At 52.4% G+C, this 26,875-nt stretch overlaps 1 protein-coding gene across 1 annotated transcript in view; it reads left to right on the top strand.

The window, feature by feature from the left end:
* Positions 1-17,831, top strand: part of ITGA11 (integrin subunit alpha 11) — a 90,170-nt gene extending 72,339 nt beyond the window's left edge. Inside the window, exons 20-30 of the mRNA XM_004577948.2 lie at positions 416-623; positions 6,253-6,351; positions 7,274-7,350; positions 9,531-9,620; positions 10,248-10,338; positions 11,154-11,267; positions 11,430-11,516; positions 12,654-12,764; positions 12,935-13,030; positions 15,832-15,945; positions 16,553-17,831. Coding sequence (XP_004578005.2) covers positions 416-623; positions 6,253-6,351; positions 7,274-7,350; positions 9,531-9,620; positions 10,248-10,338; positions 11,154-11,267; positions 11,430-11,516; positions 12,654-12,764; positions 12,935-13,030; positions 15,832-15,945; positions 16,553-16,624 — 1,159 coding nt within the window. The 3' untranslated portion in view covers positions 16,625-17,831. The remainder of the gene's footprint in view (positions 1-415; positions 624-6,252; positions 6,352-7,273; positions 7,351-9,530; positions 9,621-10,247; positions 10,339-11,153; positions 11,268-11,429; positions 11,517-12,653; positions 12,765-12,934; positions 13,031-15,831; positions 15,946-16,552) is intronic.
* The last annotated feature ends 9,044 nt before the right edge of the window (positions 17,832-26,875 follow it).

A 26,875-nucleotide genomic window follows, 5' to 3' on the forward strand; every position in this document is an offset into this window, starting at 1 on the left:
CTTACTTAAAGCTTATGCATGTATTACATCATCATTTATGCTTGAGTTTTGTTCGAGCATGAGATGATCTGGATGGAAGATCTGCAAACCATGAGGTAGACAGGACATAGAGCACATCCAAGCCTTGCAGGAACATGGAGAAGCAGACACTCTAGCATGCGAGGTTTCCAGCCAGGTCTCTAACCTTAGTGCTAAGCTTCCTGGCAGCCAGGGCCTGAAGGGAATATGAGTGAGGAGGTGATGAGCTCTGGGTTCAGAAGAGGAGACAGTTTGTGACAGGAAGAGCAGAGGCCTTGGAGGCAAGGTGAGTTCCTTCCCATCCTCTCCCCTGCTTCTCCCAGCGGCCACTCCCAGGAGCAGGGGCCAGCCAAGTGCCCCCAGCCTGACCTTCTCCCACCTTCTCTCCCACCTGCAGGGATTACTGCCAGCGTGTGCTGCGGAGGTCTGTGCAGGACTGCTCCGCCTACACTCTGTCCTTCGACACCACAGTCTTCATCATAGAGAGCACGCGCCGGCGGGTGGCAGTGGAGGCCTCACTAGAGAACAGAGGCGAGAACGCCTACAGCACCGTCCTCAACATCTCGCAGTCGGCCAACCTGCAGTTTGCCAGCCTGATCCACAAGGTGAGGCCTTGGCCGCTGCCCAGTCTGCCTAAGGCCAAAGACACAGGAGGGAGGTCCTGCATGCCCATTAGAGTCTCTGGGGTAGCTGATGGGACTGTTGTTCCCCAGAAAGGGTAGCTGGGGGCAGAACCAGTGTCTGCAAAGCACCTCCTCCCCCATGACTGCAGTGTGCAGGCCTCAAGAAGGAAAGATCCTCAAACCAGGGACACACACACACACATGCATGTGCATACCCATGCTCAATGAGACTCAGGACCCTTTTATATGATCTGGAAGCAGAGAGATGGTGTCCAGGGTGGGGGGTTGAATTCAGTGTTCAAAGGAAATAGAATACAGGGTTTAAGTATCAACTACATCCTTGTCTATTTTTGGAAATCTTGGCCATGCCATGTGCCAGGTGCATGATGGGAGTAGGAGAATCAGTCATGGCAGTTTTATTGTAGAGACCTTACAGTCAGCTACAGCTCATGGCAGCGACACAGCCAACAACCATGTTGGTTCTAAGCAGCCGGTCTGTGGAAACTGCAGTTCTCTGCTGCACAGAAGTGGAGGTGTGGAGAGGGCAGGCATCAGCTCCCCATCAGTATCATCTCTCCCCCACCTTAGAGTTTGTTAATTGCTGTCCCTTCATCTTTACTAGCTAAGTTGCTCAAGGTGGGCCACAGAGACAGATTTCTCAAAGCCATTTCATGGTGTTTAGTAAGATTTTCTCCTGTAGCTGCTAAATTGAAGATGTTTGAGAACTGACTGAGGGAATGGATGCCAAGTAAGATAAATGGGTTTGTAGAACAGAGACAGTGGGACTTCAGGGATGGGGTTGAGGATGGTAACTCTCAGTGCCCCATGGCAAATGGGTCCAGCAGTGGGACAAACTGGGCTCCAGGGGGTTGAGCCCTGGGTGGAGGACCACCCAATAGTGCATCATGCCCACTTGTAAGACTTCCACGAATCTGGTCTCTAGAAGGGAACAGGCATGACGGAGCCCACAGTGCCCCCTAAGGGTGGAGCCCTGAAAGTGCCATGAAGGCCTAGGTGGAAGGAAGTTCGGAGCGTGTTGTCCCTTAGAACCCAGGTTGGAGGATATCGTTAAAGTGTCAAAGTGGAGGCTCCTGTTTCCTGGCCAGGCTTCTCCACACAGCAGCTTACACTGTAGCACAAGACGTCCTCACTTATTTATTTGTTTATTTATTTTAAGGTTTGTGGGGCTTTTTGTTGTTGTGTTTTGTTTTGTTTTGTTTTTTAATGGAGCGGCAGCTTTACAGAGAGAAGAGACAAAGATCTCCCATTCACTGGTTCACTCCCCAAATAGCCACAACAGCCTGAGCTGAGTGAATCTGAATCCAGGAGCCAGGAGTTTCTTCTGGGTCTCCCACACAGGTGCCAGATTCCAAGGCTTTGGGCCATCTTCCCGCTGCTTTCCCAGTCATAAGCAGGGAGCTTGATGGGAAGTGGAGCAGCCAGGATGCCCATATGGGATGCTGGCACTTGCAGGTAGAGGACTAACCAGTTAAGCCGTTGTACCAGTCGCAGATGTCCCAACTTTAAATGAGGCAATGGAGGGATGAGTTCATGAGGACAGGTAGGAGTTACCATGGCTTAAAAAAAAAAAAAAAGGGCTCTTCAGATACTGAAGAGAGAAAATAAAGATAGGGGAAGAAGTGGGTCACGACTCTGAGGCCTGGCAGTGGACAAGGCTGGTCAGCAATCCAGGAACCTGACTACATCCTCAGTGTCCCACATATCCCTGGGATGCCCCCTGTGGACCAACACAGACCTGTTGTCCAGATCTCAAATATAATTCACAATTCCCAGCATCTGTGGGCCCCAGGTGTCCACGGTCCCGTGGGAAGGAGAAGAGAGGAGTGCAGTGGTCCAGCCACGAGGGGTCTCAGGCCTCATGTTCCACATGTTTCACATATTAGCAAGGTAGTAACCCATTTGGTACTTCAAGCCCATAGCAGCTTGAGATGACCATTGAAATGATCCTGGAAGCTGTCGATCAAAAGGAAGGGAGGACAGTTTCCTGTGAAAAATGCAAAGAAACTTTTTAAGACTTACTTACTTTTATTGGAAAGGCAGATCAGATTTATGAAGAGAAGCAGAGATAGATCTTCCATCTGCTGGTTCACTCCCCAAGTGGCCACATTGGCCGGAGCTAAGCTGATCTGAAACCAGGATCCAGGAGCATCTTCTGGGTCCCCCACATGGGTGCAGGGCTCAAGTGCCTGGACCATCCTCCCACTGCTTTCCCAGGCCACAAGCAGGGAGCTTGATGGGAAGTGGAACAGCCAGGACATGAGCCAGCACCCATATGGGATGCCGGTACTTCCAAAGTTAGGCTTTAGCCATTGAGCCATTGTGCCTGAGTCCACAGAGAAATTTTCAAGTGAAATGTTCCGTAGAGAACCCATCAGTCTTGTCAGGAACCACCCCCACACACACACACACACTCTGCATGTTGTCATGGAAATGGGGGATGATAACACTGTGGCAAATCATGAAGCAAACAGAACCCCAAACTAAATTGGTGGGAACTTTCAGCATCTTGATGTTAGACCCAGAAGCATGAGGGTGGTCATAAGCCTAAGAGTTTTCCATAAAGGAAGCAAGGATTCCCAGGGACCAGGGGTGACAGAATTTATTTGCCATAAATAGGCTGCAGACTACAATGAAGCCCAAACACCCCACTGGTAAGGGTGGTGACATATGCAGTGGGGCAGGGCAGGTACCATGGTATGGCAGAATCACTGCCTGTGATACAAGCTTTCTCATGGGACCTGATTCATATATCCACTTCCAGTCCAGCTCCCTGCTAATGGCCTGGGAAAAGCAGTGGAAGATGGCCCAAGTATTTAGGCTCCTGCCACCCACATAAGAGTTCCAGATGATGCTTCAAGCTCCTGGCTTTGGCCTGACTTAGCTGTGGCCATTGCAGCCATTTAGGGAGCTAACCAGTGGATGGAAGATTTCTTTCTCTCTCTCTGTTACTCTGTTAGATAAATAAATAAATAGGAGTTAGTTCACAGTAAGTCACAATGGAGTGAAGGAGAGGAAGGCAGAATGAAACCAAGACCATCACATGCCAGGGTGGCCATAACAGGGAGGAAGACTTGCCAGCTGATTTTCTGGGCAGGCTTTCGACCCCTGCTTATTCCTGACTGGCTCATCACTGATGTCATGGGCTTGCTGGACACAGGTTCTTGTCTCGGACACAAGAATGCAAGGCTAAGACATCGGTAAAGATCAGCAGAGAAACAAGAGCTGTTTGCTTGCAAAGTTCAAGTACCCCCCCCCCAAGAGGGAATATGGTTGCACTATAGGTGGCTCAGAGCCAGGAATCTGGAGGTACAGGGAGCGGAGCCTAGGGTGTGGGTTAATTGAACATTCATAGGTCGAGTGGTATGAGACACAGCTTGAATGGTGTTCATCTCTTTGCCTTTATTTTTTTGGAAATCTCACACGTGTCATGACATCAGGTGCATGATGGGAGTAGGAATGCCATCTGTGGTGATTTTATTTTAACAATGTCATCATGAGCAAAGAATCACTGAGCATGCCGCCAGCAACCATGTCGGTCACTTTTGGCTGACACAAATTCTAGGATGTATAGGCAGTGGTTTGCACAGGAAAAAGCTGGTGATCTCAGCACCTGGCTACTTCAGTTTTGCTCCTGTAGCATCCAATGGCTTTCAGAAACAAGTAGAAGCAGAGTCCTAGGAAGTGCTGAACCCATTGAGGATGGAGGATGATGGGGACAGGGTTAGCCAAATCCAGCCTCCTCCAGAGTCCACGCCCCCGCCAGCCCCAGCCTGGGAGGGCACTCTGTTGGGAGAACCGGATTTCTCTTCACCCTCCTCCCCACACCCAGCCAAGGGGAGCTTTCTCAGCCAAATGCACATGGGTCTGGTCATACCCACATAAAACACCCAAGTCCACGTGCAAGTATGTGCCTGAGGAAATGCTCCACATGCAGGCAGTAGCACAAGCAGCATCACATAGACATGCAGTCATGCACACACATGCACACATGTGCCCAGAGACATACACATTATTCCCTCCCCAGGCCACACCCAACACTACAGAGCCCAGGCAGGCACACACAGTCATCGTAACAAGAGCTGCTGCCAATGTAGTGAATACCAGATGCTGGGCACAGAACTAGGCCGTGCACTTGCATGCATCCTGTCATTCAATCTTCATTACAACTGAATGAGGTGATTACAACTGTGCCTCCCTATCCATGGAGAGCATTCATTCTAGAACCTTCTGAGAGTACCAAAACACACAGGTGCTCAGTCCCTTACCTCAAAGGACAGAATTTGCATGGAACTATGCCCATCCTCCCGTATACGTCCCATCACTTCTAAATTATTCAGAAAACCCAATGCAACATGCATGCTATGTGGATACATTGTGTTGTCTGGGGAAGAAAAGTCTACATGTTAGGTTGTATCACAGTTGTTCAGAGGACTATTTCCCATCTCTGGTTGGTGGAATCCACAGACACAGAACCCATCTCCCATCCAACAGATGAGCAAGAAGATGCAAACCACCACAGTGCATGGCCAACCTACAGCACTGTACAGGAGTTCCTCCCTGTGTGCCTGTGAGAAAAGAAGAGATCACCTGGGCAAGCCAGGTGGTGTTTCGCCTTGAACTCAATCATGCTTCTGTTCACAGCCAAGAGCCACCTTGTGACCTACTTGTCAGCATCCCGACCTAGGCAGTGCTGGGAAGGATTGGAGGGGGTGGGGTCACCATCTCTTCACACAGTCTACCAATCTGATGGCTCCAGGGGTGGGATCCGGACCCACCCAGCAAGCCCTGGCCTGGAGGAAGGCAGGGTAAAGCCTCTGAAAGGTCTCCCGCAGCCCCCACTCCAGGAGGACAGCTTTCTTGGACTACAAACTCCTGAAAGACCCTGAAACCTCCTTTTCTGGGGCAGAGAGATCTTTGTGATCCTTCCTATGGAAAGAGGCATGACCATTAGGCTGGTGCTCTGGCATGGTAGATTAAGTCTGCCTATGGTGCCAGCATCCCATATGCGCACCTATTTGAGTTCACACTGCTCTACTTTCAGTTCCCTGTTGATGCACACGGAAAAGCAGTAAAAGACAACCCATGGGCCCCTACACTCACATGGGAGACCTGGAAGAAGCTACTGGTCCCTGGCTTTGGACCAGCCCAGCTCTGGCTGTTGTGGTCATTTGTGGAATGCACCAACAGATGAAAGATCCCTCTCTCTGTCCCTCCTACTCTTTCTGTAAATATGTCTTTCAAATAAAAATAGATCTATAAGGGAAGTAAAAGGAAGGAAGGAAGGAAGGAAGGAAGGAAGGAAGGAAGGAAGGAAGGAAGGAAGGAAGGAAGGAAGGAGTTGGAGCTGGTTCTTACCTCTCTGGGCCTGCTCACTCCCCACATCCCCCCGCTCCAGTACAGAGCATGTCACCTCTGTCTCCACACACCACCAATCCAGTCACAGCAGGGGGATGTGCTCTGAGCGGCAGCCTGGACAGCAGGGGTACCTGGGGCAGGGAGGCTGGCTGCTGGTGAAGATGGCTCAGGCCCTGGATCTCAGGCCCTGCCTAACCACTGCCTTTATGTCCCCCACCCGTGTCCCCTGCTCCAGGACGACTCAGATGGCAGTATCGAGTGTGTGAATGAGGAGAGGAGACTGCATAAGAAAGTCTGCAATGTCAGCTACCCCTTCTTCCGGGCCAAGGCCAAGGTGGATGCTGGGACCAAGGGCAAGGGGGCAGGGAGGGAGAGGGTAGGTGCTGGAAGGCCCAGGTAGCCATGGGAGTGTGTACAGGACAAGGCTAGAGAGAGGCAGGGAGCTCTGGAGCGGCTTTAATGTCAATCAGTGCCTTCTCCTATGAAATGACCTTCAAATGACCTTAATGAGGCAGCCAGCCCACCGTAGCAGAGTGCTCGCTCCCCTGTACCCCAGAGCGGGTACCTATTGCTGCCCCCTCACTCTCCTGGCCCCTCTCAGCCAATCTCATGGTCCTTTCTCCTTCTAGGTTGCTTGGATTTCCAGCCCCTGCCCCATGCTGTGCATGGATGGGGTGGGAAGAAACGCTAACATTTCTCCAGTGCCTACCAGCCATGTGCTCGGGCACATACATGGAAAGGGGGACAGGCTGGGGGGAGGTAGCAGGAGAAGCAAGGTAGCTGAGAAAGGGGAAAAGCAGGTGGGCACCAGATGGCGGGGTGCTTAGCTACCAGCTCTGGGCAGTGGGCAACCATGGAAAGTCCTGGAACAGGAGAGACCCTCGCTGAGGTCAAACTGCATGCCATGGGAAGCAAATAGAGGGGAGCTTGGGGCAGATCAGCCAGCTGGTGGCACAGCTTTGCCAAGAGCCGGGGCCGCGAGGCTGGGGCCAAGGCAGTACATGGCAGGGGATGAGGGCTCCTTGGGAAGAGCCTCCCCATGAGGCCACGGTCAAGGTGTGCCTTGAAGGCTGATGCACTGACAAACTTGGGAGCTCTGGAGGGAGGACCCAGGGGGGGAGCAGAACAGGGAACAGGCTTCTCCCACCTCCGATGGGGCCTCTGTGACTCCTGGGAGGCTCCTGAGGGTCAGACCTGGGAGGGTAAAAGAGATCTGGGCAAAGCCCCACTCCAATTCAGGCCCCACTTTCTTGCAGGTGGCCTTCCGGCTGGATTTTGAATTCAGCAAGTCCATCTTCTTGCACCACCTAGAGATCCAGCTTTCTTCGGGAAGGTTAATGTCAGGCCTGCCTCCCCTCCCTCACAGCCCCTCCCTGCTACTTCGCCCCACGGAGCAAGACCGGGGGTGGGGGGTAGTGGTGGTCAGGAAGGGGGGACCTTGCCACCTTACATGTGGCCACCAGTCTTCATTCTCAAGGAGCCTTGTATAACAACAGCCCAGCCAGTCCCTTCCCTGCACACAGTGGCCATTTTTCACACTGACAGTTCTGAAAGTGCAGCACGTTCACCAGCCCTCATCTGTTCTGGATGATGGCACCCAACAGTCCCAGGGCAGGTAGCCAGAGGGGAGGAAGGGGAGGCCCAGAGAGACAGCCAGTTCCCCAGCGATGCACAGCACGGACTAGCACACCTGGTAGCGCTGCACCAGCTGTCCTGCACCTCACCCAGTGCCCTCTCCCCTGGGAAGGGTGTCCATGTCTCAGAGACCTTCTCTTCCTCCCTATGGGTCTGTCTGTTCATCTGCCCAGGCTTCCCTGAGCTGGTGGCATTCCCGAGCCACACTGCATTCATAGCAAACACACGTTTCTTGTTTCACTAAATTACTTCTGTGTGGGAAGGGAGGGGTGCCTGTGAAAGAAGCACTCCAAACACCGCCATTGCAGCATAGCCATGCACACGGAATACGCAGGCACAACCATATGCACACACAGGCATACCTGCTCTCGCCAGCACATGTGCACAGGGCAGTCATGCATGCACACACAGGCACACATGTGTACATGCGCACACACACCAGAATGTTTGCACACATATATGCACATGCAAACACACACATATGCACACAGCTTGGTGGTCACAGGACAGCCAGCACACCACCCACCAGCACATGCAATATAACCAAATGCCTTTTGAAAGAACTCATACTTGGCCTGTGACCAGGTTTGTGAGATAACCTGGATATCTTCCAGCCTCCCTCGTGCTCGCCCCTACTCTTAGAAAACACAACCTCCTTCTCACAGGAGCATGAATGCACCTGTGTAGTCGTGGCTTCAGCACAGATGCCTAATAGTTGGGAATCAGGTTCCACAGCAGAGAGATGTGGTAGGGAAACATGAGGGGGTGTCTGGGGCCAAGCCTCTTTCTAACAAAACACTCTGGGAGAATGCTCCACAGGGAGTAGGCCTTGGGGTTCGGAACAGGCAGAAACCATACATCCTTACGACCACAATGATTCACCCTGGTGCTCAACTCTCAGCAGAAGTACATGTGACAAGACTCCCTGCACCTGCCTCTGACTACCCCTGCTGCCTCTGGGACAGAACACCCTCAACCATCCTGTGCAGGAGTGGAGAATGCCCATGTGTGGCCTAGCCCTGCCAAGACAATTACAGGCACGGCTCAAAATTCAATACATCTAGAGTAGGCGAATGTTTAAGTTGATCACCTTGTATGGCCTGCAAATGACGTTAGAAATGTCCAGACAGCCCTTGGCCAATCCAAGGTTCCCCATGCCTGCACAGGAGCTGTGACTGGTCAGTTCCTCCCAGCCTGGGCAGACAGCCTTCTCTCAGGTGCCATCACCCTCCAGGCCTGTGTCCCCGACAGTCTGTACACAGTACAGAATGTGCCCACCAGACACATGGCACAGCTCAGTGAGAACCTCACATGGGCAGGTAGTGGCTAAAACCCATGAGCCATGAAAGCATACCCTCTGGGATGTGATTTGGCCCAGGAGTTAAGGCATTGCTTGCAATGCCCCAAGCCCACATCAGCGAGCCTGAGTTCAAGTTCCAACTCCACTGCCAATTGCAGTGGGATCTACAGAAGGCAGGGGCCATGGCCCAAGTTTCTGGGTTGCTGCCACCTGTGTGGGAAACCTGGACTGGTCCCAACTGTTATGGGCCTTTGGGATATGAACCAGCAGATGGAAGATTTCTTTCTCTTCTGTGTGTTTCTCTTGCTCTATCTGCCTTTCAAGTAATTAAGAAATAAATAATTTAAGCACACACACACACACACACACACACACACCCATAGCCACCCAGATGGGTGGCACCTGTGAAGGCACCAGGGTAGGCCAAAGGCACCCAAACCCAGTCCCTGTCCATCCTCCCCTGGGAGACGCCTCCGGCTCACTGTGTGGCCAGCAGACACTGGAGGGAGGCTGTCCCAGTAGTGGGGGAAGGGAACGGCGGCAGCTGCTCTGACGGCGCTGCCCCATTGCCCTTGCAGTGACAGTGATGAGCAGGACAGCACCAAGGATGACAACACGGCCCTCCTGCGCTTCCACCTCAAGTACGAAGCCGACGTCCTCTTCACCAGGTGGGCTGACCCTGGGGACCGCCCAGGGAGGTGAGACGTGGCGGGGTAAGGCCTAAGGTGGGGCCTGGAGGACTGTGACATGGAGCCAAGCACGGCCCTTCACGCAGCAGTGAGGAGGAGACCCAGGCCTAGCCCGGGGAGCTCCCAGCAGGGGTGGGGTAGGGCAGTGAGAGGAATCCAGCCTAGATCAGGCCAGAAGAGTGAGCATTGCCTGCAAGGATGGTAAAAGCGGGAACAAGACCTACCCCTGCCGTTCAGTGTCTCACTGAGGCTCACCCCAGCAGCTTTAAGGCTGCTCACACACCCTGGGGATGCCACTAGTCTAAAAGTGGAGAGAAATGGCAGCTGGAGGAGGCAAGCATCTCACCAGCCGCTCCCCATGGCCACCCCTGGAGACTGGAAAGGATGCCCAGTGTAGGGACCATAGCCCTAGGCAGAGACACCAACAGGTGGCTCCCTGGCTCAGGTCCCCCTGCTGGGCGGAACCTCAGAATCCTGCCCCCACACAACAGCCCTGGTGGGTCCTTGTGGTCCAGGGGAGGCAGTTGCTTGTCTCCCCCCCACCCCGCTCCATCACTCATGTCCCTATATTGCTGACCCTGATGGCCCTGTGGTATGTCTCTGCAGGAGCAGCAGCCTGAGCCACTACGAGGTCAAGGCCAACAGCTCACTGGAGAGATACCATGGTATTGGGCCGCCCTTCATCTGCATCTTCAAGGTAAGGCCAGAGGGGAGTGGGGTGCCCAGGAAGGCGGGACAGGAAGCTCAGGAGCTCCCACATTTGGGAGGGGCTTGTGTCTGTGACCCATATCCCCTCAACGGTCTGGCATTTGGCAAGTCTGGGCTTCCCAGCCCTGTCTCCCAGCCCCAGGAAAGGATTTGTCAGTGATGATGAGCAGTTGCTCCATAAAACAGTGTTAGGCCATAACACAGCGTGAAATTCAATCATGACCATGAGAGAAGTCCCGAGCTGTCAGCGTCTTGCATGTGTGTTTTTACCTCAGTCCATCATCCTCAGCCAGAGACAGGCAGCCTCCAACACACCTCCCAGTCCAAAACGGCTGCATTTTCAAACATCACAGTCTCATTCCAGGCAGCAGTGAGAATGAAAAATAGAACATGCACCTCCAACCCCCACCCCCACCCAGCCCCTGTTACAGAAATGCCCAGGCAGCTCCTGACACTTCCCGTTGCTGTCATGGTGCCAGAATGGTAGTGAGGAAGGCTGGGAATGTGGCCTTCTGTCCTGGTTCTGTTCTGATTATTTTGGGGAACTTGAGAAATCTCTGCTCCATTGTACCCCAGGGTCTGCTTCCCGCCTCCAACACCTGCTGAGTGCATCAACCCCCACCCCTGCAACACAGTAGTGTGAGAGATGGGGGTAGGCTGGCCTCTGGAACTGGGACTTCACATCCAAGCTCCACTCTGGGGCCTTTGGATGGACCGTCCCCGAGCCCTGGCCCCGCTGGGCCTGTTGTCCAACCCGACAGCTGCTGCTGGGGGGTGCTGATCTTTCCCCTTCTCCGGCTGCAGATCCAGAACCTGGGCCTGTTCCCCGTGCATGGGGTGATGATGAAAATCACCATCCCTATTGCCACACGGGCTGGCAACCGCCTGCTGATGCTGAAGGACTTCCTTACCAACCAGGTACCCAAAGCCCGCTGGGGCCAAGCTCAGGAGGCAGATGCACCCTCAAGGGGCTCTCCCAGGTCCTTAGCTCCCTTCTCCCAGGACTGGGGCAGCTGGGTCTCCTCTAGGGCTGCTTGTAGGATGTGTGTGTGCACACGCAGCCATGTGTCCTCTGTACAGGTGAACACGTCCTGTAACATCTGGGGGAACAGCACCGAGTACCGCCCCACCCCAACTGAGGAAGACTTGAGTGGCACCCCACAGCTGGTGAGTGTCCCCTGCACCACGAGCCACGGGGACCAGGCTCTGTCCTGTTCTGATAGCTGGTCAGAGTTTCCTAAGCACCTGCCAGTGCCCACCCTAAATCAAGAGGAGACACACAAAGGAAGAGCCACTATCTCCCAAGAGGCACACAGAGCAGGTGCCCAGGAAGCCAGGTCACAAGCCTGTGGGACATATCAGGTATGGGAATGGGAAATAAGGGAAAAGCAGGCATGCAGACATGCCCTGAGCTGAGGGACCTGTCCATACAGACAAACGGCAACCAGGGATGGACCAGATGGAGCCAAGCATGTACACGAGGCTGGAGACGTGGGCCATGTCAGCTGGGGTCTCCCACCCCAGAATCCACTCAACCTCAACTCCCTGCCCTCCCAAGGCACCTGCTGGCTTCCCAGTTCCTGTGCTCAGTGTCTTCTCCCTCAACATGCTTTCCCTATTCCCTACCCGGATTTTACTTCCCCCAGGCAGAGCACTCTGCCCAAGATCTGGGCTTGGCAGGCGGGGGAGGCAACAGCACTCACAGCTTTCACCTAACGACTTCCAATCATTGAAGAAAGAACGTGTTTGGGCTATCCACCGGCACAAGTGTCCCCACTCAGCCCTCAAACATGGGTTTTCATGTCGTATTACTTTCCATCCCCCACCCCGTCTGTGGTAAATACATGCAACATCAGGATTATCCTTGACCACATTTGGAAAGGAGTGTGGTGTTTGCTACAGGACTGTGAAAATGCATCTGTAAATACCTTTGCCTGCATCTGATGCCAGGCTCATATCTTTTTTCTTTTAATCTGTTTATATGTTAATTATAGATTCCTTAATGCTGAACTTAAGTTCTGCTCCTGTAATACAACCAGCATGGCTGGCTGTTAGGTACAACCTCAAATGCAACATCACCTCCCAGCGCTGTCTGCCAGTCAACTCCTGGTTTCTCCACCTCTCTTCCTGCCCCAGGATCAAAACCCAGGTGGCTAGGCCATGCAGCCAGAGCGATTGGTCCCTCTGGTGGCCGGAGGCCCTCCCATGTCCTCAGAGGCTGCCTCCAGGTTGGCCACCTCCTCCCCTGCCCCGGCTCCCAGCCCAGCCACTCGTCCCCAAGGCCCCTCATCTCATCTCTTGCAGAATCACAGCAACTCTGATGTTGTATCCATTAACTGCAACGTGAGGCTGAACCCCAACCAGGAAATCTACTTCCAGCTGCTGGGGAACCTATGGCTGAGGTCTTTGAAAGCAGTAAGTGGAGGCCCTTAGGGAGGCTGGAGGGGTGACTACTGGGAAGTTCCCCTCACTTCTGGCCCTGCGGACTGGACCCTGGTAGGGGATGGGGGAGGGGGCGCTACTGAGCAGGGGACAGGAAGAGAAGTGCCTGGAGCCAGCTGCTGACAGGGCCCCTGGTCACACAGCTCAAGTACAGGTTTCTGAGAATCACGGTCAACGCCGCCTTGCAGAGACAGTTCCACAGTCCCTTCATCTTCCGCGAGGAGGATCCCAGCCGGCAGGTGAGCACTCCCCACCCCGATGCCCTAGCCCTGCAGAACACCCACCCCTCCACCGCAGAGCCCTGACAATCTTGGGCAGTGTGTGAGTTGCCCCTTAGGAAGCTGAAACTGGAACTTGGGTCAGGGAAGGGGAGGCAGCTCAGATGAGCTAACAAGCAGGGACACCACGGGCATGCGCTGTCCCAGTACCACGGTGGGTTCTAACTGGGTAACGCCAAGTTGTTACCCATCAAGCCTGCCTAAGTTGGGGAACAGAGGAGTGGCGAGGCTTGGTGAGACACTTTTCCTGGAACCAGAAAAAAGTCAGGTCTTAAAGAAAAGTCCAGTGCAGCCGCATCTGGGCCACTGCTGCCCTCCTCTGGCCTGGCCATGTGCTAGACAGAACAGTTGAGGCTGAAGACCACCTCTCCTCATCCATTCCAGTCAGGGTGGGGCATGCCAAGCTGAAGGGCTGCAGGTGCTGAAGGGCTGCACTTGGGAGACACTCTCCCACCCCCGCCCAAGGGTGTTTTCTATTCATTTGCCCTTGCTGGCAACTCAGGCCAGTGGAGGATGTGAAGGGGACAAGGCCAGCAAAATATGGGCCAGTCAAGGGGAGTGAGCCCTATGGCAGTGGGGGAGGTGGGGACTTCAATGGGGCTGTGTCCAAGCAAAGGCGTCCCAGCAAAGCCTTCTGGAGCCACTTTTCTCTGAACCGAATCTGGACATGTCGGAATCCCCCAGACCTCCACGGGAAGGGAGGTACGGAACGCCCCCTCACCCCATGGACCCACAGACCCCTGTCCCCACTATTGTCTGCTAGGTGTCTCCTAGGTGGATTCTCCTCCTTTCACCTGCCTCACTCCTCAAAATCCCTCTTCTGCTTTCCAGATGCCTGTTGGCCACCCCCAAACTAAACCCCTGGCTGAGGGAGGGAGGGAGCGGGAGAGTGTGTGTGTGTGTGTGTGTGTGTGTGTGTGTGTGTGTGTGTGTGTGTGTCTGCACCAGGTGATGGTAGACAGGCAGAACAATGTCCCAGCTCTGAAGACAGAAAGAAAGTGCCTAAGGCATCCAGTACATGCTGAGTATGCCCCCAGACACTGCAACAGACACCCCTCATTTATCCTACTCCTCACTATGCTGTGAGATGCAGTCCTGCTGTCCTATTGCTCTGATCTGGAAACTGAGGCTGCACCAGGTCAGGCAGAGGGATGCAGCAAGCTGCAGTCAGCCAGCAGCCAAAGCAGTCAAGCACTCAGAGCCCTGCCACTTTTCCACACCCTAGGACAAAGCAGAGAACCAAACTCCCTACGCTGGCACCACTCCCCTGAAGGAAACATGCTAGGCCAGAAGAAGGACAGAGTAGTTAAAAGGGCTGTACAAGAGATAACACACACATGCAAGGAAAGGCCGCTCCAGTAAAGAGACAGCAGAGCCAGAGCCTGCATGCTGGGGAGGGGGTGCTGGGAGCACACTGGGAGGCTGGGAACTGGAGCCCAGCACCAGGCCAGGACTTCAGTTTCCTTAGCCCAACGGGGCCCCCTGGCAGCTGCTGTGAGCACAGTACTCCTGTTTAAAAGATTCCCCAGTTGCTGTGCAGTGGATTGCAGGGGCCAGACAGAAGCTGGAGGCTGGCAGAGTGACACTTGGTGTTTGGGAGTGTTGGTCCTCCAACAGGGGACCAGAAGGGAAAGCAGGTGTGAGCCTGACAGCAGCAGGCATGCACAGAGCTGCCAAGAAATCATGGAAGAGGGCTGGGCTGGGGGCAGGTGATGGAGCCCAGGGTCCATGGTGGCCAAGCAGACCAAGTACATGCGTGAGTTTGAATGCAGCTGGAGTGTAGGTGGGACAGAAAAGGAGAGAGCTCCTTGCAATACAACCAGCATGGGATGAAAGCTGCAGGACTGGGGGTGTTCTGGGACTGCCTTGAAGCTGTCCCGACCCCAATCCCAGGCTTTGGAGCTCCTTTCCCCACCCAAATATCATATGTGCTTATTATGACATCACTGACGGTTGCCCTGGTAAGTGAAGGAGGGCAGAGCTTGCTTCGAGCCCCAATCTCAGGCTGCAACAAGGACAAAATTTGGGGGGGGGGGGGCCTGGAGCAGTGAAATCACCGTTCCACCAATAAAAAGCTGAAGTGACCCCCAATTCGGCTTCCTTGTAAAGAGGGGTTTAAATCTCCCTTGCGCCTCTCTTTCTGGCTCTTCTTCCTCTGTAGCCCTCTCCTTCACATCTGCCACACGGGGAAGGGAAGCCTGTGACCGTGGTTCCTTGGAATAAAGACCACCTAAATTCTTTTCATATATGCAGCTGAGGTATTCTTTCCCTGGTGGTCGGCAAATCTTACATCTGGCTCCCTGACCGGGAAGGGGCAGGGCTCCCTCACTGGTTGAGCCCCGTGAATCTTACAATCACATTACATCATCCAACCATGCTACTACCTCAGTGAACACATAGAATCTAGCCAGGGTTATATGCATTCTCCCAATTTAAAAAATCAGATAGTCCTGGGCCCCTGGAGGCCTACACATCAGGCCTGCTGTGACTCCTGGGTAAATCAGTCTGGAGCTCACCTGCAGCATGACTGGAGACAAAGAGATGCCCAGGCCTGACACAGCCAGCATCTCCAGGGAATCTTCCCTGGCCACCTAACTCAGGAGTCCCCTGTGCATGGTCGGCTGCCCCGAGACCCCGGCTGGCTGTGTGCCACCCATCACTCCGGCTCCTCCTGAGCCAGGGCTGCAGCTGGGCCGAGCCCCAGGGCTGCCCTGCCCAGCTCAATGCAGCAAAGCTGTCAATCCTCCCTCTCCCCGCTACAGATCACGTTTGAGATCTCCAAGGAGGAAGAGTCACACGTTCCCCTGTGGATCATCTTGGGCAGCACACTGGGAGGCCTCCTGCTACTGGCACTACTGGTCCTGGCGCTATGGAAGGTAAGGCCACCCCACCCCACCACGATGACACAGCAGAGGCATCAGCTGCAGTCAGGCCGGGTGGGGTTCTTTGGCCAGCCCTAGGCCCAGTGGCCCTTGCAGCATTCACTCCCTGGCTTCCTGCAACTCCTCCTGTTCCTGGGTCTGCAGCTCCATCACCACAGCAGGCAGATTGGTTACTGACAGCAGAGGGCGCTCAATCTAAGGCTACAAGCCTTGGGTGGACCCCTGGAGAACCGGATGAAAACCAGGGTTCCTCTTAGCTGATTCTGTATACACAGAATCCCAACAGTGCCAGGCTTGTTAATGAATCCATCAAAGCCCTCTGTATCTTTGAAATGAGCCCCTGCCTTGTCTCCAATCTCCTCCCATTTCAGTTGCAGTAAGGGAGACCCAGAGCAGGAGACTGACCCTAGCAGGGCCCACACAACCTATCAGGGGCAGCTAGGATAACTTTCTGCCTCCCTCCCAGGGCTCCCTCTAACATTGCTACAGGCACAAGGAGTTTTGCTTGGTGGGCTACTCAGAGGGTGCTGGGGTATCCCATGAGGCACAGGACAGGGAGACACCTCCTGACACTTTTGCTTCTGCCTTTGTCTCCCCACAGCTCGGCTTCTTTCAAAGCGCCAAGCGCAGGAGGGAGCCTGGCCTGGACCCCGCCCCCAAAGTGCTGGAGTGAGGTTCTGCAGGAAGCTTCGCGATGATGGGGGGACCAGTCCCTACGGTGTGCAGGCCCAGGCCTGGGGCCCCACCGAGCTGGAGCGAGAGGATGCCAGCTGGCTCTGCACTTGACCTCATCTCAGTGATGGCACCTGCTCCCTCTGGAATGGAACTCAAGCCGACTCCTGGAAGGCTGGGACACCCACAGCACAGCTCCTAGGGACTTGAGGGACCCCTGTGGAAGTCGTTGGCTGCCCTGGCCACTGAGGTGCCAGGAATTGCCACCATCCGTATCCTGGGAAGAAGCCCGAGAGGAAGGCTATAAACATGAACCTCTGTGCACAGGCCAGGCCTCCCCCTGGCTCCATGAGAACACAGCAGCCCAGCACAAGGGAATCCTGCCATCCCATCACTCCCAATGCCAGCCCGAGACAGGCCTCCAGGGCTCCCCACAGATGAACCAGATGGAACCCTAGTGCTTGCTGATGACAGCTGTCACCAGGGACTGATGGGAGAATCTGGGATGTGGAGACTGTGCTGAGGGGCAGTGGGATCCAGAACGCTTGGACCCAGCTGAGCCTGGACGGCAGCTGGCTATCCTGGCACGTGCATTCCCACCCATACTCCTTCCAACCCAGCTCCCAGCCTCCTGCCCCTCCCACCCCAGTTACTGCTGCCTCTTCCAGGCTGCTTGTGTTTCTGGGCACCTCACAGAAGCGGAAGCGAGGCATGTGGGTGATGCAATGCCTGGGGCCTGGCCACAGGCTGCAGCTGATGTGGACACATTGACCAGAGTGTGGACTCCCTCCCTGTGTCACCCCTCTGCGTACCCACAGGAACATATCGCTTACCAACCCCCTCTATGCCCAGCATCATGCGGGAGAAAGGCTCAGAGGGGCCCTCTCTGGAATGCACTGAACCAAACCTGTTCCAAGGCCCTGGGAGCCTGGGCAGCCTCACTGGCCAATGTCTCAGCCAGCAGTGAAGAGACCGGGACCGAGTGGTACCACCACTGATGGCACCCCAATGACAAGGGGCATGCCTGCTGCCCGGCAGAGTAATTTATGCCTTAACCTTGTTTGAAGGGGACACATCAAAGGCATCTGTTCCCCTATGCATAGTACGACCTTTGCTGTCGTATTTTTAAGAAATTAAAAAAATCGTGTTTAAAACCAACCAAGGTGCTGATACCCCATTTTGTGGGCAGATGTCCTAGCAAGCCACACTATTTCTCAAAAGGACAGGAGGAGCGAGAGGGCACCCTGCTTCCCTCCAGCCAATGCTAAATGTTAAGGAGGTGGTTGCGCCCCAACTACTGCCTCCAGTATGCCTGTCTCCAGAGGTGGTGCCTCTTCCCCCTCCCTGCCAAGACCACCCATTCTGTCCTTTGGCTAGTGTGGCTGGAGAGGACACGGCTGCCTCACTGGAGCTCCTGCTCGGCTGCCTCACGCCCTCCAGTCTTCTCCAGGCTGGAGGTTCTATGTGGCCTCTCGCACACTCTGACTTCTCTGTCCACCAGCTGCTCTTAAACCAAGGCATCCCCACTCTATTCTTGTGCCAGTCACGTCTTGGAACCCCAAGTAGCCAAACCTTAGAAGCGGCTTGATTTTATCCCTTACATAAATGAGGACGTTCAGAGACATTCACGAGAGAGCCTGAGGTCCCCCTGCAAGATCCAGGATGCACACAGGACCACCATCTCTAAAGTAGAGCTGTCACTACAGGCCTGGCCAGCAGGGCCGAAGGAGAAGCAAAAGGTGAAAATAATAAGACTGAAATCTCAGTATCAAAATCTGTTCTTCCTTTTTTTTTAAGATTTATTTATTTATTTTTGGAAAGGCAGATATACAGAGAGGACAGACAGAGAGGAAGGCCTTTCGTCCACTGGTTCACTCCCCAAGTGGCCACAACAGCCAGAGCTGAGCCAATCTGAAGCCAGGAGCCTCTTGCGCGTGGGTGCAGGGTCCCAAGGCTTTGGGCCATCCCTGACTGCCTTCCCAGGCCACAAGCAGGGAACTTGAGAGGAGGTGGAGCAGCAGGACATAAACCAGCATCCATATGGGATCCCAGGCATGCAAAGCAAGAATTTAGCCACCAGGCTATCATGCTAGGCCTCCATTCTTCCTTCTAATAAGCAGACAGAAGCATGACTAAATCATATACCTCCTCAGTCACCACCTTGGTGGATGGGGTGATCTAAGAGCTCACAAGCCTACAGTCAAAAGTGCACCATGTGATTTGGAACAGTCTTCCTCTGTCAAGGGATCTGAGTTTGCTATCGTGGAAAACTCTGAGGAGGCTGGCATACAAGCTTAACGACTGAAACAGCTGACACATGGGCAAGACAGAGTGTATACATGCTGGGCAGATGCAGCCCAGGGGCCACTGCCACCTCTGGCCTCACAGTCAGAGGCCAGCTGCCTTAGCCCTGGAACCCCAGGCCAATGCCAATGGTCAACACAGGTGAAGACGCCAGGAGGCTTACCCTGTGTCTCTCCCCTTTGGCCCCTCACTCTCACCAGTGCTCCCTTTCTGAATCCATCTGCCCTGAAGCATGACTGCCCAAGGCTGGCCTTGAGAGAGCCTGGCAGGGTCAACACAGATGACATGTCTTCCAGGCAGCAGAATTTCATGCTGAGAGTGGCTTCACACTCCCAACTCCTGCTAGAATCATCTGGAAGCTCTCAGGCGGTATAGGTACATGGGCCCCAGTTCCCAGGCACTCAGAGTTCACTGGTTGGTAGGGGGACCAGGGCATCCTGTTTGTTTGCTTCCAATTCCCCTCAAGTTGAGCTCAATACTCAAGTGAACTCTGGGGTTTGAAGAATGAAGAAACGAGCAGATTACCATGCACACATGACTTCTACAGTCACCAGTGTCACTCAAGTTAACCCAGCACTGTGGCACAATGGGTTAAGCCACCACCTCGAACACAGGATTCCCATTTGGGCACCAGTTCAAATCCCTGCTGCTCCACTTCTGATCCAGTTCCCTGCTAATGTGCCTGGGAAGGAATGGCTGAGGGCCCAAGTGCTTGGGAGACCCAGAGGAGTGTTTCCCCCTCTCTGTCACTCTGTCTTTGAAATAAATGAATCTTAAAAAGAAAAGCTAACTGGGTTCTATCCTAGAACACCTTCCAATTATGGCAGTCTCCAGATATCCCTGAGTTTGCTGGGTCCTCTGGGCGCCCCCCAGGAGGCACTTGGAGGAGCCGGGCACTTGAGCTGTGGTCTAGGAGGAGAGCTGAACAGCGGTCTGAAAAGACAAGCTCCAGACCTGGAGGCAAGCAGCCCAGATGCAAGCTCACATCAGTACTACAATTCACATTGTGCTCTGTTCTGTAAACTTAAAATTCTCAGGGGCTGGCACTGTGACCACTGTGTGCTAGCTCAAGTCCTGACTGCTTCTGATCTGTCTGGGGAGTGAACTGGTCGATAAAAGATCTCTCTCTCTGCTTGCCTTTAAAATAAACCATTTTAATTTGAAAACCAACAGTAATAAAAACTTTAGAAAAAAAGACCGCATTAAAATACCCATGGGTGGACAGCACTGTAGGCAGTGCTGATGATCCAGCTTCAGAGTGGAGCACAGTGAAGAGGCAGGTTGGTCAGGCAGCCGCAGAGGCTGTCTCCATCCATGCCTGCCTCAGGCAACAGTGCCTCTGCACACACTGGCTATGGGCACAGTGCCCGGGATTGGGCCAATGAAGCTTGGGTCAAATTGACCACAAATCTCAAGAGAGCTCAGAATAAACACTCCTGTGAATCAAACACACACACACACACACACACACACACACACACACGCACGTGCAATCAAATGTATGTTGTGCTTCCTAGATGGATGCAATTCATCATGTTCTACCCACCTTCCTTGGAGCTGAGGGTTAACCCCTGTGTTAACAGCAAATACAACCAAATGAAAAGTACTTCCTTCTTTGAAAAGCGCCATTGGTCCTCTAGACATCAGTGTAAACAAGGGGCTTTGAGCTCCTATGGTCACGCCACACTTTAGCCAAGGCTGTATAGACTAGATCAGCCCAGGACAGAAAACTGCCTGGAGTAAAGCCTGATTTGTAAACCAACTGAACAGCAGAAGTGGTTTTAAATGTGGCTCCTGCACTGGGAGGATTTCCACATTCCAGGCCCTGTAGTAGGAACAGACCTCCAACAAAGAGCTGTGGAACACAACAGGCAAGCAAGGTCATGTGGCCCAATCTGGCCTCTGGGGCCAGCAGAGCCTGCACCCAGGAGACCCCTGTTCCCACGATGAGGACAGGTCCTCCAGGGGACCTAGATTATTCAGGGGCAGGGGCATCCATTAGGGCCAGCCGAGAGCAGGAACCCAGACAAGTGGGCTACTCTCAGCTGGCAGCAGATGAAGTGGGCTCAGGGTCGAGCGGTCCTTACACACGCCACCATCTGAGCTGAGCTGCTGAGTGAGGCCCCATGGCCACCATAGTGACAACCACAGACTCTAGGATTCTGCTCAGGACTTCACAGATCCAAGACCAAGCAGGTCAAACTTGCACAATCAGCAATCCTTAGCATCAGTTTCTTAAATAGGGTACCCTGTCTCAGCCAGCCCTCCAGCTATGCTTGGGCTGCTGTTGGTGGCAGCTGTCATCAAAAAATACCCCCAAAGCGCATCCTACAATGGAAACAGTGCCTTAAAATGGGCTGACTTTGGCAAGAAAGGTGTTGTTTTTGTTTTAATGGTTTTTTGAAAGGCAGATACAGAGAATCAGCTCTTCCATTTGCTGGTTCACTTTCCTCACAACAGCTGGGGCTGAACAAGGCTGAAGTTCATCCTGGGCTCCCACAGTGGTGGCAGAGACCCAAGTGCTTCAGCCATCACTTGCTGCTTCCCAGGATCTTCATTCAATAGGAAGCTTGGATTGGAAAGGGAACCAAGATTCAAATATGAACTGTGGCTGTCCCATATGGGTTAAAACTGCTGTGCCAAATGCCTGTGCCCCACCCTGAGGAAGGTGTTATGTTGCTTAAAATTTATTTATATTTGTTTAAAAGGCAGATTTTTACAAAGAGAGGGAGAGAGAGATTGAGATCTTCCATCTGCTTGTTTAACTCTTCAAACAGCTGCAACGACCAGAGCTAAACTGAACCAAATCCAGGAGCAAGGAAGCTCCCACATGAGTGCAGGGACCCAAGGCTTTGAGCCATTTTCCACTGCTTTCCCAGGCAAGGGGGCTGGATGGGAAGTGGAACAGCCAAGACACAAACCAGTGCTCATCTAGGATGCCGATATCACAGGCAGAGGATTAGTGTGCTGGGTCACCATGCTGGCCTCAGGGATGGTGGTTTTTCTTAAACCAAACAAGTATCCAGGTAGAGGGGCCAAATGCTCATGTGAACGCAGCAGAGAAGTAGAACTTGGGGACATATGGGGGAGTTTCTGGGAGCTTCTAGGGACCCGTCCCTGCCTGGAGGTCTCTGCAAGATAAACCGCCACCTCCAACAGGTCAAGTGGCCTTGAAAATATCTATGGGCTAAGAAATTAAAAGTTCATTTTGGTTTTAAGAAAAAAGGTGAAATCCATGCGATTTTCAAAAAGTTCGTGAAAACTGTGTATTAGGAAACAACCAGGTATGGATATGGTGAAATGTTTTTACACCAAAACAAACACCTTTTAAGTCCATTTTTTTCCAATTGCTTTCTGAAGCACCCTTGTAATCAAGAGTGTCTTCTAGTGCCACACTATCCCAAGACAAGACACAAGGAGCCAGTGTCCCTGGCTTCCAGCCCAGGAGGCCAGGATGCTGCAGTAAAAACAGCAGGCTTCACCATGCTCCTTCCTGGCATTCTGACTCACTGCAACCACGCCTCACCCCAAACAAGAGGTGGCCTGCTGCCTCCATCCCCTAGCTGTGCCCGGGCTGAATGACCCATTTTCTGCATCACCCTGACCTCTGCTGCTACCTACAGCTGACACACTATCAGCCCCTCAGTCTGCACTACTTGCTACAATGCTTAAAAGATTCAAAAACCAGGCCCAGCATGATGAGTCAGTGTTTAAATCCTCATCTTGTAAGCGTGAGGGTTCCCTATGGTTGCCGGTTTGTGCCCCAGCTGCTCCGCTTCCCTTCTAGCTCCCTGCTTGTGGCCTGGGAAAGCAGTGGAGAAAGTCTCAAAACCTTGGGACCCTACACTTGCATGAGAGACCGAGAGGAAGCTCCTGGCTTCTGGCTTCAGATTGGCTCAGCTTCAGCTGTTACAACCACATAGGGATTGAACCAATGGATAGAAGATCTTTCTGTATCTCTTTCTCTCGAGAAATCTTTCCAATAAAAACAAATAAATCTAATTTTAAAAAGTGGGGGGAAGAAGATCGAAAAAGCATAGTCACATCGACTTGCGTCTCAAAGGGCAGTCAAGCCAAGCTGACCACAATAGAATTTGCTGAGTGCTTTTGCGTCACTGGCAAGCCCATTACTTTTGGCATGACGCTCAAGTGGGACAGCATGTTCTGAAAGCAAACGAAACATGAACAGTCAAGCTTTGCAGGTACAGCAGCAAGAGACAGGGCTAACCTGCTAGCGGCCTCGTACCTGAGCTCTGAAACGTCCATCAGGACTCTGCTTCAACTGTACCCAGCCAGCTCATCAGGCTCAAAGTAGGCTGCGAGCTAAAGACCTTATTATTATTATTATTATTATTATTTATTATTATTTTATGGTACAGTTCCATGGGCTCTAGGATTTCCCTTATCCTCTCTCAAAATCCTCCCTCCCTCACTGATTTCCCCTATATTATTATAATAGTACAGTTCTCTGAAATGCTTCCAGAAGGTGACTGAGGCCTGAGTCCAGAAAAACAACAAAACAAAATTATGTTTACTTGGGAAATTAAAATTTGACCCACCCCCCAAAAAATAGAAAATTGGGTTTTAAACATGGCTATCCAGCAGGGTGACAAACTTCTTATGGGCAGGGGTGATCTTTCTTTCTTCTGATGCATTTACCTCATTCACTGCCAGGCACACAAGTGCCCACCAAGTCGCTGATACCCAAGTTTGTTCCCATTAGTTGAGGCAAGAGAAAAACCCCAGTGTCCACTTTCAGGGAATGAGTACATCAAATTTTAAAAGCCCAAATTTGTAAAGGTAATTGTACCTAAAATTAGCCAACAAGCTAAGGTTTTGTGAAACACTTGAAATTCATACCTCTTATACCAGAATTTTCTGAACCAAGTATCTGCAGAAATATGTTATGCCCCACATTTTCTTTAGTCATCTTGAAACAGGATAGAAACAAGACTCAGGGGTGTTAGCACTGTGGTGCAGTGAGTTAATCCGCTGCCTGTGACAACAGCATTCTACATAGGCACTGGTTCATGTCTTGGGTGCTCCACTTCTGATCCAGCTCCCTGCTAATGAGCCTGGGAAAACAGCAGAAGATGGATGGACTAAGTGTTTGGGCTCTAGCACTTACATGGGAGACTCAGATGAAGCTCCTGGCTTCTTCCTGGCCAGATCTAGCCCTGATTACTGCAAGCATTTGGGAAGTGAATTTGGATGGAAGAGCTCTGTGTGTGTGTGTGTGTGTGTGTGTGTGTGTGTATCTCCCTCTTCGTAATTCTATGTTTCAAACAAATAAACAAACGTTAAAGAGAGAGAGAGTTGAATTCTGGGGCCCAGCGACGTTGCCTCACCTTGAACGTGCCCGGGATCCCATATGGTCGCCAGTTCTAGTCCCGGCAGCTCCACTTCCCATCCAGCTCCCTGCTTGTGGCCTGGGAAAGCGGTCGAGGACAACCCAATGCATTGGGATCCTGCACACGCGTGGAGACCTGGAAGAGGCTCCTGGCTCCTGGCTTCGGATAGGCACAGCTTTGGCCATTGCACTCACCTGGGGAGTGAATCATCGGACGGAAGATCTTCCTCTCTGTTTCTCCTCCTCTCTGTATATCTGACTTTGTAATAAAAATAAGTAAATCTTTAAAAAAAAGAGAGAGAGATTAATTCTGGTCCCCACTGCATCCCATGACATGTACCCATGCACAGCTTCAAATCCTCCAGAACCAAGCACATCCAGACCCTAACTGCAAAAGACCCACACTGCCTTGTGTGGGATTTCCCCAGCCTACACACATGCCCGGACTAGCCTGATATGAGCAGTAGGTCACTCCTAGGGTGAGAGCAGTTAGCTGAACTGCCACTTGAGAATGTAATGTGTAAAAGGAACCAAGCCTGCACAGAAGCAACCTGGGTGAAGCCAAATACCTGTAGGGAGGCAGGGAAGAGTGGCAGACATTTCCAGGCCATGCCCCAAGGAGAACCACCACTCCCTCCCCTGCTGACAGCAGCCCCTGCCCAGCTCCCCTGTGTCAGCACAGGCGCAGGGTGCCAACAGTTTGGGTAGCACATGGGCCTCTTGTCTATTTCTGTGGGTAAAAAAGCCAGAAAGCCTGGGGCCAGCACCAAGGTACTGCTCTCACACGGAAGATGAAGCCAGGCTGGGTGACCCGGAAGAGGGGCTGCAGACTGCAGCCAGGCAGTAAGGGCACACTCTGGGTGTCAATCCATGGCATGCTCCGAGCTCTGATCTGCAAACACATGCAATTCTTGTGTGGACCTGGAAAAACAAGTCCCTTCATTCCAGTCCAGAATAATGTGAGCGTTACACCATACAGTGAAGACAACAGAAGCTAGCGTGGCCATCCCAAATCTAAATTCAAACACAGGTACCAAGCATGGGCTCCAAAACCACCATTTAATGCCTTCCTGGCAATCTTGTAACCACTGCACTTAAGAAAATAAAACAGGTGTGACTACCACAAATAAAGAGATAAAAGGGGGCCCGGCACAACGGCTCAGTGACTAAATCCTCATCTTGCATGGCCCAGGATCCCATATCAGCACTGGTTTGTGTCCTGGATACTCCACTTCCCATCCAGCTCCCTGCCAGTGGCCTGAGAAAGCAGTCAAGGATGGCCCAAAGCCTTGGGACCCTGCACCCGTATGGGAGACCCAGAAGCTTCTGGCTTTGGATCTGCTCAGCTCGGGCCGTTGAGGCCACTTGAGGAGTGAACCAGCAGACTGAAGATCTTTCTCTCTCTCCTTCTCTCTGAAAATCTGCCTTTCCAATAGAAACACTTTTTTTAAAAAAAGCTACTGAAACTTTTTTTTTTTCATAAAAAGGTCAGATAATTAGGCCCAGCGCAGCAGTCTAGTGGCTGAAGTCCTCAACTTGCACATACCAGGATATCCTATATGAGCACCGGTTTGTGTCCCAACAGACCCGCTTCCCATCCAGTTCCCTTGTGGCCCGGGAAAGCAGTCAAAGACGGCCCAAACCCTTGGGACCCTGCACCCATGTGGGAGATCCCGAAGAGGCTCCTGGCTTCAGAACGGCTCAGCTCCAGCCATTGCAGCCACTTGGGGAGTGAAATCAGCAGAGAGAGAGGATCTTTCTGTCTCTCCTCCTCTCTGTTTATCTGACTTTCCAATAAAAATAAATAAATCATTTTTTTTAAAAAGGTCAGATAATTAAAGGGCCCATGTAAAAACACTGATATTTATTAGCATATATAGCAATGTAAACAATCAAATGAAAACAGATATTTCCTTTAGGAAGGACATATATGACTTGGATAAATGAAAATTATCTCCTTTTTCTGTAGTTAAAGGCTCAGAACTGGAGTTGGTCTTGTGATACAGCAAGTTATACTGCTGCCTGAGACACTGGCGTCTATCAGAGCACCAGTGTAGACGCAGCTGCTCCACGCCTGTTCCAGCTTGCTGACCTACCTGGGAAGGCGACACGGCCCCAGGCAGGAGGCTGCATGCAGCTCCCGACCCTGGTTCCAGCCTGGCCCAGCCCCAGGCATGGGAAAGTGAATCAGTGGGTGAGAAGATCTCCGTCTCCCCCAACTTCTGTAACTCTGCCTTTCAAATAAACAAATCTTTGACAGAAAAGTTAAAACTCTTATCAATCCAATGCTAATCAAAATACTTCAACATAAAATGACACCAAAGTAGAAAGAGATATACACAATGAAATAAGTATCTCTCCCTGCCACTTCAAAAAAACCAAAAACAAATTAAGAATTACTAGTGCACCTAATAACACATAATAAACCTCAACCAAGCACTCTCTTCTACAGCTGGCAGTATGGTAAGCATTAAAATTATCTCATTTGCTCATCAGAGCCCATGTTAAATAATCTTTTTTTTAAGATTTATTTTTATTTAAAGGCAGATTTACAGAGATACCGAAAGATCTTCTGTGCAAAGATTCACTCCCCAAGTA

The sequence above is a fragment of the Ochotona princeps genome, chromosome 6 (assembly GCF_030435755.1).
Source record: "Ochotona princeps isolate mOchPri1 chromosome 6, mOchPri1.hap1, whole genome shotgun sequence".
Classification (NCBI taxonomy): Eukaryota; Metazoa; Chordata; class Mammalia; order Lagomorpha; family Ochotonidae; genus Ochotona; species Ochotona princeps.